At 39.1% G+C, this 11,771-nt stretch overlaps 1 protein-coding gene across 1 annotated transcript; it reads left to right on the top strand.

Moving 5' to 3' along the window:
• Positions 1–260: 260 nt before the first annotated feature.
• On the top strand, positions 261–11,128 carry GDF15 (growth differentiation factor 15). Its single transcript, XM_069964514.1, has 2 exons — positions 261–558; positions 10,326–11,128. Exons 1-2 carry the CDS (start codon positions 261–263, stop codon positions 11,126–11,128), a joined length of 1,101 nt encoding a protein of 366 aa, XP_069820615.1.
• Positions 11,129–11,771: the final 643 nt, after the last annotated feature.

Below are 11,771 nucleotides of genomic sequence, written 5' to 3'. Positions count from 1 at the left end.
TGCATAAGATTAATAATCACGTCAATTTTTCCTAAAGTTCCTAAAGCATTAAGGCATCACAAGTGACTACACTGGCAATGCGCCTATGGAATTTGCAGTGTTTACTTCCATAAAGCTAGCAGTGAGTGTGTGTGTATCTGTGGGGGCGTGCAGTTACAAAGCTATAAAAGACAGAGACTGGGGAATTTCATTCATTCAGGCAGCTCACAAGCTGTGTGCGGAATAAACCTCACACTGTGAAACTGTGCTACATGCATACAATGCAGAGATCTCCGTGGAAGGTCAGGTGTGCTACTCTCTGCTTCGCTCTCTTATACATCACTAAGGTTCAGCTCAAGCCCTTGGGTGATCAGGAAAAAATGATTCAGCTTGAAGCAGTAAAGAAGAGCATTTTGGATCGTCTGGGTTTGCACAAACCCCCAGTTATTAGAGAGAAACTGGACAGAGATGAACTGCGCAAAATGCATTGGTTATACCAGGAGAAGTTAATGGAACTCAGGGGAAATCTAACGAAGGATGAGCCTCCAGAAAGAAGAGTGCATCTATTAACACCAAAACGTAAGTATACCACATATATAGTGTATTTAATTCCTAGCAATTATCCTAAAGAATCAGACATTTTATTGGTATCACTGTATTATATTAATGGATAGCAGATATATGCCATTACAAAAGCATGGCATGATGGTGAGAAAAAGGCCCCTTGTGAATGATATGCGGGACCTCTTCACACACAAGAAACAGTTTCATAATCTGTGTAGATGTATTCTGAAGAATATGACAATGACAGACACATTTTAAATAGTGATTCACATAAGTATAAATATACAAAATATTATGTAAAGTGGTAGTTCCAGACTCTATTGGCTAAACAAGTAGTTACTTTAGTTGTTATGGGTTCAGTTCACACACATAACAGAAGCTTGACAGTTACAATACACTCTGCAGTATTTGGCACCATATACTCCAGTGGGAAGGGAGATATGAACTTTTTGGGAGATATGAACATCCCGCGGACAGATCAATGCTTTGTCTTTTATCTTCGTACATGGCACAGGTCATCCAGAGTGAGAGATACCTTGTAGCTGTTCTCCACTCTAGCTAAGAGATGAGCATCCTGAAGAGGGGCCCATCCCCTTAGTAACCCATAATTCCCATATAGGTATATAGAAATAGGATTTATAAAGTTTTACATTGAACTTGAACAGCCTTTTCCATACAACAATTATAACTCATTGTTCTGATCCCTTACTATCTACTATCTCACTATATACTGTGACTGGCCCTATTTCTGGAAGCATCTCTGGACACCTATTCCTGTTCAGCCTTCTGAGTTGCAAGTCTGATTGTTCCTGGTGACATTAAAGATGACAGGACAAGCCATTTCCAGCTTTATGCTGCTTCTAAATTCCTCCTCACACAATAAACGTGCCCTTGTATTCTTCTATTTCTAACTATAGCCTTCCACCAAAGTTGAAGCCTCCCACAATCCAATTTTCTTTGCCATATCTCTGGCCTTTCATAGCATCCAGCAAGCTTAGCCCATACTGCTTCATTGATAGCTTGCATACAGCTGTACAGGCTGTCCATATGGCTAGACTATCTTGGGCCACTACTTTATATTTGCAATGACAGCAGCTACCATAACATCATCAACTTCCCAGGCCTTACAAGGGGATAAACCAAGACTTTTCACCTTCTGATTCAAAAACTGTGCTGTGTCTCACTATGCGGCGTCTCCATAGGCTTCTCATTACTCCTGACCCTCTTACTCTCTTGTGATGAAGAAACCACTCTCTTGCCCAATTGTCTAGCCCACCAATGCTCCTACACTGAACAATTGCTGTGCCTTCTAGCTAAACAACATGCTACTTTTAGACAGACCTAGGCCTAAATATTGCATAGGACAATCACAAATCTTCCAGACACCACATGAAGGCCATGTACAGTAGCCCTTTAAGCCATAGCACAACTTTTTATCAGTTCCTCTCTGAGCATTTTAATACCACAACCTTTTCTTAAACCCATGTTAACACTGGCATCTTCTATTAGATGTCAACTAAGAAATCATCATTCTCTATCAGCTAATACTACAGGGCATGATGGAGCTGCCAAGTTCCGCAACCCACCAATCTGAGGGACCATGACCTCGAGGTGCAGTCAGTGCATGTCCTGTTATCACAACACGGCATAACATACGTATATATGTTACATTTACAGAATATGTTACAGTAATAATACTAAATACTTACACTGAGGGGTAAAGCATAATGTTTACCATCCTTGCTCATGCAGTGGGGAAGATTTATTAACCCCTTCAATACCGGGCTAATTTTCGTTTTTCCTTTTCGTTTTCCCTCCTCGTGTTTAGAAGGCCATAGCACTTGCATTTTTTCACCTACAGACCCACATGAGCCTTTATTTTGTGCGTCACTAATTGTACTTTACAATGGTAGACCTAATTTTTTCATAAAGTACGCTGCCAAGCCAGAAAAAAATATTTGTGCAGTGAAATAAAAAAAAAAGAAATTGTTTTCATTTTGGGGGTTTCGTGTTTACGGCATTCATTTTATAGTAAAACTTACATGTTATATATGTTCCTCAAGTCGGTACGATTACAACAATGTGTAATTTATGTGCCATGATGTGTACTTTCTATCAGTACCTTACTTGCGTATATGTGAATTTTTGATCCCTTTTTATTACAATTTTTCTGGATTTGATGTGACAAAAAATGGCAGGTTTTTGCGCTTATGCCCTTTACCGTGCGAGATCCGGAATGTAATAATTTAATAGTTCGGGCAGCTACGCATGTGGAGATACCAAACATGTTTATTTATTTCATTTTATTTATAAAATGGGAAAAGGGAGGTGTTTTGAACTTTTATTAGGGGGGGGGAGGGGTTTATTAATATAAACACTTTTTTAACAGTACGCTTTAACTTTTAGTCCCCCCTGGGGGGTGGGGGGTGGAGATACCTCCACTAGACACCAGAAATAGGGGGAAACAATACATTTAAATGCAGCTGTCAGTTTTGACAGCTACATTTAAATGTATAATTAGCGGGTGCGGTGATCGGACCACACCTGCTAATAGCAGTGGTCCCGGGCTACACATAGCGCGAACCCTCTCTGAACCCCCTTCCCACATCAGGACATAAATGTACTGACTGATGCGGGAAGGGGTTAATGTCTTAAATTCAAGAAGAAGTTCAGTGCCAGCCATCTACTGCTCTGGTCCCAATTCCCCAGCCACTTCCTGGTGTAGAGATGAGACTTGGGACATGACGTTCCAGGGCCCACTCAGCCAGTCAACTCTTTTAGGCACTTTCGTCTAAATTTAGGCCTTTTCATCAGCTTATTGTTACTGTAGATCAATCTTTTTATTATCTAAAACTTTGGCACAATAAATAACATTTTACACCAATCCCCCTTTCTGATAAGTTGTGTCACTTTTTATCTAAAAATACACAAAATGTGTCTATAACAATTAATATATGTGATGCATATCATGTTCTCAGGGATTTCGGCTGAAATGAATATTGTGGCTCATTTAATCTACTCCAATAGGTCAGGTAGAACTGGCCATACTTTAGTAATTATATGCAGTTAGTCAGTTGTTTTAAATACTAACTCCATAAACCATGTGAAAAACATCCTTAGGCTATGTTCACACAACAATTGGACAAAGGCTGTTGTTTAACACATAAACAATTTATTAAAATCAATTCACAACAGCTGGAAATAATTGACATGTGGACATAATTGCGTGGATGGCTGTAATTTAATGGCAAATAATTGCTTTTTTTTTCAAAACTATGGCCTTTGTTTTGAAATAACAGTTGTTTGCCATTAAATGGCGGCCATCCACGCAATTTCAAAAGTGTGTGTGAAAATAGCCTTTCTGTGTTTTCATTCCACTCCTGGTTTTGGTTGCAAAATACTAACCTAAATACTGTGTGGGAACCTATCCTTACATTGCACTGATAAAAACTTTGCCTGTGTATCTACTGAAGCACTGGTTATTTACAACATAATATCACTAAAAATATAAAAAAGACGTGCTGCACTTGGAATCAAACTGTATTTTAATAAACACAACAAGAAAATGCATTTACTGAGAAAATGCATCTCTGTGTTTGTTGGACATATAAAATACCATAACTAAGCTCTATCTCTTAAAAGCCTTTGCTGATCGGTATTCAATAGTTATTCATGGTTCATTATTGAAGGGTTTCCCTAAATGAAATTATATATGTTAAAGACTGATGTTTGTAGGTGCCATTGCCATTCATTGTGACTATTAGCTGTCACACCTATTAATGTACTTTGACGTATTTATGAGAGGGTAAATGACAGTACAGATAAAAAAAAATCTGAAGGTCACTGATATGTTTACATAGGTTTGTATAGAATTTACGCCCAGCCCACTAAGCCACTCCCTGTCACCTCTACCCCTACAGAATACTGATATCCATGCTTGATGCTTGACGTAGATGAAAATTAGTTTCAATGGAAGATAATTCCCATATTTACAATAGATATTCAGTCTTCACTTGGAATAATCTTTGCCCAATAACAAACTCATTTTTTTTTTAAGCATAGGACATTGCTTTTAGAAAACAAATATCTTTGGTGTCCTCTTTGTATTTATTTATTTATTTATTTATTTGTTTAAAATGTTAGGATTTATTGTTGCCAGTAATATCTGCTCCACACATTCTTATAAATATATGGAAAGAAATATTTAAATAGTGCCTGTTATTAAAAAAAAAAAAAAAAAACCCTTTAAAGTGACTGTACCACCAGGCCGAGGCTGAAGCACTGGAGGCGGGCCGACCCACCCTTAGTGGGAAGAAATCCCAGCCTCTCCATGACGTGACTCCATTAGAATCAATGGAACCCTATCATAGAGGGGCTAGGGTTTCCTCCAAGTAAGGGTGGGTCTGCCTGGGCCTGGTTGTACAGTCACTTTAAGGCCATGTTTACACAGTGTGTGAACATCGGCCATTGTTTGACCCAGCTGGGTCAAACAATGGCTGATGTCTGAGATCCTAACTCGTATGTTACTACAGTATCGGCTGGATGACCATCACTTCAGTTGAATTGGAATGCAGGCACATTCAGGTGTGCCAGCAGTCCAATGAGCCATAGACCACGGTGTAAAGTACATGTAGGAGATGTACTTTACATTGTAAGCACAGGATATCTTGTGTGGCTGCTGTTCACTGAATAGCAGCCGCACAAAATAGACCTGTCAGTTATTTTGTGCGGCCGCAGAGAATCACAGAATTTTTTTTTATTACAGTGCCCATTTAAAGGGGTAGTTTAAGGATTTTTTTTCTTTCAAATTGACTGGTATCAGAAAGTGCCAGAGATTTTTAATTTACTTCTATTAAAAAATCTTGAGTTTTCCGATACTTATTAGCTCCTGTAGGAAGTGGTGTATTCTTTCCAGTCTGACACAGTGCTCTCTGATGACACCTGTGTCCGTAACAGGAACTGCTAAGAGCAGTTGAAATACCTATAGAGAACCTGAAAATACCACCACCTCTTCCTGCAGGACATACAGCAGCTGATAAGGACTAGAAGACTTGAGAATTTTTAATAGAAGTAAATTAAAATGCTCTGGACCTTTCTATCACCAGTTGATTTGACAGAAAAAATGTTTAGCTGAACTACTTCTTTAAGTTAAGATGACTTGAATTTTACATATATGGATGGACATATATAGTCACAAGAATAAGAAAGTACATCCTCTTTGAAATATAATTCATAATAAATAATTCATAATAAAAATATACCCAGTCCATAGAAGGTTTGGTAAATATGACCTCAAATAAACAACACACAATAAATTCCATTATGTCACTATTAATTTAATACAAAATAGGCCAAAATCTACAAGCAGTGTGTGAAAAATTAAAGGGGTTATCCAGTGCTACAAAAATATGGCAATTTTCTTCCAGAGACAGCACCACTCTTGTCTCCAGTTTGTTTGTTTTTTAACTCTTCCATTGAAGTGAAAGGAGATTGGAGCTTAATTGCAAACCACACTCGAACTGGAGACAAGTGGGCTGCTGCCTCTGGAAGAAAGTGGCCATGTTTTTGTAGCATTGGATAACCCCTAATTAAAGCGCAACTATAAATATTTTGACCATTCAGTTTTAGTTAGCCTAGGTCATGATAAGACTTTTTGCAATATACATTAATAACCTAAAATGAACAGTTTTTTAAATACATAAGGCTAACTATGCCCTTACAGCTCTGTCTGGCTCTGACTTATTTCTGCATTCCTGCTAGACACGCCCCCTCCCTGGAGGTACGGACTCTGACAGGAGGATCAGATAACAGCCCTGACACACAGAGAGAGACATAAACAAACCCTCCTCCCCCCTTCCTAGCAGCACGTTCTCCCCCCTCCCCTCACAGAGATCACATAGCAGAGCTGAGGGTGTTGTGTGTGAGGAGCAGCGCAGGGGAAGAGCTGGATGGAGGGACAAGTGTATCCAGTGCCACCATCACTCCAATGTGCTGCATGAGGGAGAGTGGGTGAGTCACTGAGGGGAGGACTACAAGTCCCAGCACAACACAGCTGTAGTCTTTCCATAATACATATAACATTCTCTATCAGATGTCTGCAGCAGGTACCTCCACGGCTGACATTATCCTACAGTGTAATGAGAGCAGATGACTGTATCTAATCCCCATGTGTGTGATACCATCTGCTGGAGCTCTGTATCTAATCTTACATTGGGATACTGTATGCTGGGGCTGTATCTAATCCTGCTATGTGTGATACATCTGCTAAGGTGCTGCTCAGTGAATGGAGGGACACAGCCAGGTAGATGAGGGAGAGGCCACGCCCACTTTGTCTCAGCCAGGATAAAAATTCATTTATTCTTCTGAGCCAAACAACTGGGGATATCTCGGCTAGCGTACATGCTATCAACGCAGTTTAGGGCTCTTTTTAAAAGGTAACACGTGGGCTTTTTATTTGAGGAATTTCATTTTTTGGCTACTGAAATTATAGTTGCGCTTTAAGTACACTCTTTTTACTACCATAGGGCTCGTGCACACTGAGAATAAAAAAGGCAGAATTTACGAGCGGATTTTGCCCGTAATTCTGCCTATCCTATTTCTTCTATGGGATTGTGCCTCTCCTCTCTGCTCAAAGAATGGACATGTTCATTCACTTAGCGGAGAGCAGACATGTAAGAGAAATCCCATTAAAGAAATAGGTGAATGAATGGAAAGTACAGAGATCTAGTGATCTTTTAACTCCTAGGCTTTTACCCATGACAAGGGGGCATTTACTATATCTAGAGAAAAGAAGGTTTCACTATCAGCATATACGCAGGTTCTTCACTGTAACAGCAGTGAGACTATGGAACTCTCTGTCACATGATGTTGTCATGGCTGATTCATTAAATAAGTTCAAGGGAGGCCTGGATACTTTTCTTGAAAAAAATAATATTACAAGATCTGGGCATTAGATCTCTTGTGATAAGAGGCTTATCCAGGAATTGGAGTCGGGAATGAATTTTCTCCCTGTGACAGGGCAAATGGCATCTGTCTCATAAGGGTTTTTGCCTTCCTCTGGATCAACACAGTAGGGCTTTTGTAGTTTGAACTTGATGGATTGTTAATATATATCATATTACTATGTTACAAGCTAGTGATTTGTGGGGTGTACTTATTTTTTTTTTTTACACATGGCTTTTCCGTTTGGCTCTATTTTTTTAAATAAATACTGACCCTGTGGAATTTTAATGCCTTTTATGGGCCAGGTGTTTTTTAATGTCCTTATATATAAAACTATAAAAACAAACAAAGAAAGACAACTGTACTTTCTTTTTCTCATGATTATACTTCATGTTTGTGATTACATAGGGATTAGGGGGAAAAGTTATGAAAGTAATTAAAATGAATAATGGACCACATTTATTAAACCAAGCATAGTGCAGCTTTTACTGCTTTTACTTAAGCAGTCTGAGAAATGAAAGTTCTTGCGGCAAATTTGCAGCGAAATCCACTGCGGATACTTGCCCATTTACTTCAATGGGCTGACATGGTATGTCAAACTCAGCACCATTAACCTGATTGGACCGGGAGCATACATTACCTGCTCCACGCTCGGGCTTGCTTCGGGGACTCCCAGTATCTCTAGGCACTCAGCCAATCAGTGTACTGTGGCGGGGCAGCACACTGATTGGCTAATCACCGGGAGACGCCAGATGACAATGCAGCAAATTGGCAGAGAGGAATCTGCTGTGGATACGTTACGTGTGAAGCTACCCTTAAATGTACGCCCTGCCGGGACGCCACGCTGTGGAGCGAACTCAGCTCGCTTTATAAAAGGTGAGGATCGGCTGCTATCAGCAGCTAGACCCTCAACCTCAATAACGGGCCGCCGCCATTAACCCCTTAAACACTGCAATTGCCATGTTTAGGTGTAAGTGACAGGAGTATCTCTTGTCACTTACCGATCAGGACCCACATGGCCTGACTGCTGGAGGTCTCTTACCTTCCTCCGTGCAGTAAGGTCTTCCATAGACAGAAGATCGAAGATAACACTGATCCCTGCTATGCTATGGCATAGAAGTGATCTATGTTACTGATTTAATGTATGTATGTATGTATGTATGTATGTATGTATGTATGTAATAGTCCCCTGGAGGGACTAAAAAAGTGTGAAAAATTAAATAAATAAATAATGTTTTCAAAAATGCCCCAATGTCCCTCCCCCAATAAAAGTCTAAATAACCCCCCTTCCCATTCTATAAATAAAACTCATAAGAGTAAAAAAATAAATAAACATATAATATGTCCGCTCTATTAAATAAAAAAAAAAAAAAATTAAACAATATTATTACCGCACAGTGAACGCTATGAACAAAAAGCGGTGAAAAAAACACCAGGATCGCTGATTTTTTTATTACATTTTATATATAAAAAAGTTAACAAAAATTAATCAATACATCCGATCTAAACAAATATGGTACTAATAAAAACTAGAGATCATGGCGCAAAAAAGACACCCTATTCAGCTCAGTAGGTGAAAAAATAAATGCGCTATAGGAGTTACAATAGGGCTATTTTAAATATACCTTTTTGCAAAAAAAAGTTTTACTGTTAACAATAGTAAAACAGTAGAAAAGCTGTAACCATGCATATCACTGAACTCAGACTGACCTATAGAATAAAGATAAAATGTCAGTTTTACCGTAAAGTGCATTATGTAAACGCGGAACCCCCGTAAACATTGCATAATTGCATTATTTGCATTATATACATTGTCAGAAATCCCTGTGCTGTCTTTCTGTTAGGCTGTCCTCATGTCGGACATACTTATCATTCTGGTGCACTTACATCATGGCACAGATGTACTAAGACTCTCCATGTGCAAACTTTTTTTTTTTCAACTATATCATATTTACCAATGTAATGCATTCTGTTTGATTATGGTTGGCGCACAACACCCTCAGTCGTTTTAGATGTAAAATGGTCCTCCACTGCATAGGCTTCCTGACACTGGACCTTTATTGTACAATTGGAGTATACTCTTGCCTCTGGGGAACCCCTGGATTGGCAGAGAAAAATCTGTATGGTCATCCTGTTATCTGAATACAAAGTTTTGGGATAGAGATGTCTAACATTTTTTTTTTTAACTTCCAGAAAGTTTACCAAAGAATAAAACATGTTAAATTAAAATATAGAAAAAATTACGGTCAGCGTGTTTTGTTGACTGCGCAGAGCCAGATTCATATTTTTCTCTGCCAATCCAGGAGTTTTCTTAGAGACAGGGTTAAGTTAACTACTCCGTCAACGATTAGCTGCTTTTGGCTTTTTGGACCCAGTGGAAAAGTGTCTCTAAAGTGTTTAAAATACATTATCAATGTAGCAAAACATCCCATGTGCCAAATTTTAGGCGTATTTCTGGAGCAAACACATTATTACATTTGGGCCAATGTTCATAAAGTGATTAATAAATTCCCCCCATTGTCTCTCCTGATATTCTCACCAACACCACACTCAATCCTCACACTGCATTGCGGAAGAGCGCTGGTGATATTAGTAGTGTGCAATATGTGCAATTATGCAACTGATACTAGGACATTATGACATCTTCTCATTTATGTCCTGCCTAGTAGACACTGATATTTTGGAACATTATAAGAAAGTCTGGAGAACACCCTAATGAACAATGACAATGAGAAGCCACGTACTAGGGATATAACTTTATGTAATAGGGATTATTATATGTTTTGGTGTTTTTGGTTGTAAGTACACCTTAACAATGTCTTTCTTTTTCTTTATTGCAGTAGAGCGTAGCTCAAAGAAATGTGATATGCCAACAAGTGCAAGTCATCATTACAATCTGGTCTTTTCTAGGACTCAGACATTTCATCAGCGACTTAATGTCATGAGAGCCGAGCTCAAACTTTGTAAACACATTTTGGCTGCACTGCAACCTGCAGCAGCTAACTCAACCTCCAAGGCCATGGTGAACATTTATAAAGTCATGGAATCAAGGAATGCCAGTGAAAGGCAAGGGCATACATTACTTGATTCTAAACCAGTAGACAAAGACACATTGACATTAAATGTGAACTCTGCTGTGCAGCAGTGGTTGGCGAGTTCAGAGAAATGTCTCAGACTGGAGCTGGTCATTACAGTGGACATCCCTTTCATCAATGATGGCAGCAAACAAATAGAAGCAGATGAAGCCCTCATATTAGAAGTGGAGACTCAGGAAAAAGCACATTTCAAATCAAGAAAAAGCAGGTCACTCGCTGCAGATGAGGACTGCAAAAAGAGTGAGAAGAAGTGCTGCCGCAAGTCTTTACTAGTGTCTTTTGAGCAGATTGGCTGGAGTGATTGGATTGTTCATCCTTCCACCTATGAAATGAGATTTTGCGATGGATCCTGCCCACACAACTACAAGCCAGCAAGCATGCATGCTCAAATAAAATACAGAATGCATCACATTAATGGAGATACTCCAGCCCCTTGCTGCGTTCCTGGGAGCTATGATCCTATGGTACTTATGCATTACAATGCTGAGCGCAAGTTGGTCTTTACAGTCTTTGAGGATATGATTGTTAGAAAGTGCCATTGTGCCTAAAGAAAAAATAAGGGAAGCTTTTTTCTTCTGCCTTGAGACATTCTAGCAGTACAACCTAATGTGTGCCATAGAAATAGCATCTTAAGTTAAAGAGGCACTCTGGGAATTTCTTTACCTATATAGTGCAGCCTATCTGCTGCATGGTTTTCTGTGCATCTGAGTCCAGGAAAATGTATACATACACACACACATGTATCCATTGTCATCCCATTTTAACCGGTTGCTGACATATACATCAGGCATAGGGCATAACTGTGAGGAGGTGGGGAGTAAGAATTATATGAGCAAAAAAAAAGCAAAGGGTGTTTCTTTAAATTAAATCTCTTAAATTCACACCTCGGCCCAGATTCATTAAACTGTGTAAAACTAAAACTGTTGTGAACTGCCTACAGTAACCAATCACAGCTCAGGCTTTAATTTACCACAGCTAAAAACTGATTTGTGATTGGTTGTTGGGGGCAGTTTACATTTGGGCCCTAATGTTTACAGAGCTTTATATTCCAGTGAAAGAAAAGAATACAGAGATACATTTGGGCCCTAATGTGATACATTTGGGCCCTAATGTTTACAGAGCTTTATATTCCAGTGAAAGAAAAGAATACAGAGATACATTTGGGTCCTAATGTGATACATTTGGGCCGTA

Source organism: Dendropsophus ebraccatus, chromosome 3, assembly GCF_027789765.1.
Source record: "Dendropsophus ebraccatus isolate aDenEbr1 chromosome 3, aDenEbr1.pat, whole genome shotgun sequence".
In the NCBI taxonomy this organism is placed as follows: Eukaryota; Metazoa; Chordata; class Amphibia; order Anura; family Hylidae; genus Dendropsophus; species Dendropsophus ebraccatus.
Note: the sequence above shows the minus strand (reverse complement) of the source record. Positions and strands in the feature narration are given on the sequence as shown.

What these genes read in the sequence shown, in the direction of transcription:
- GDF15 (XM_069964514.1), top strand. Translation starts at nt 261, where the DNA reads ATGCAGAGATCTCCGTGGAAGGTCAGGTGTGCTACTCTCTGCTTCGCT. An exon ending in GCATCTATTAACACCAAAAC is followed by an intron (nt 559 to 10,325) that starts GTAAGTATACCA and finishes TCTTTATTGCAG; the next exon opens with TAGAGCGTAGCTCAAAGAAA.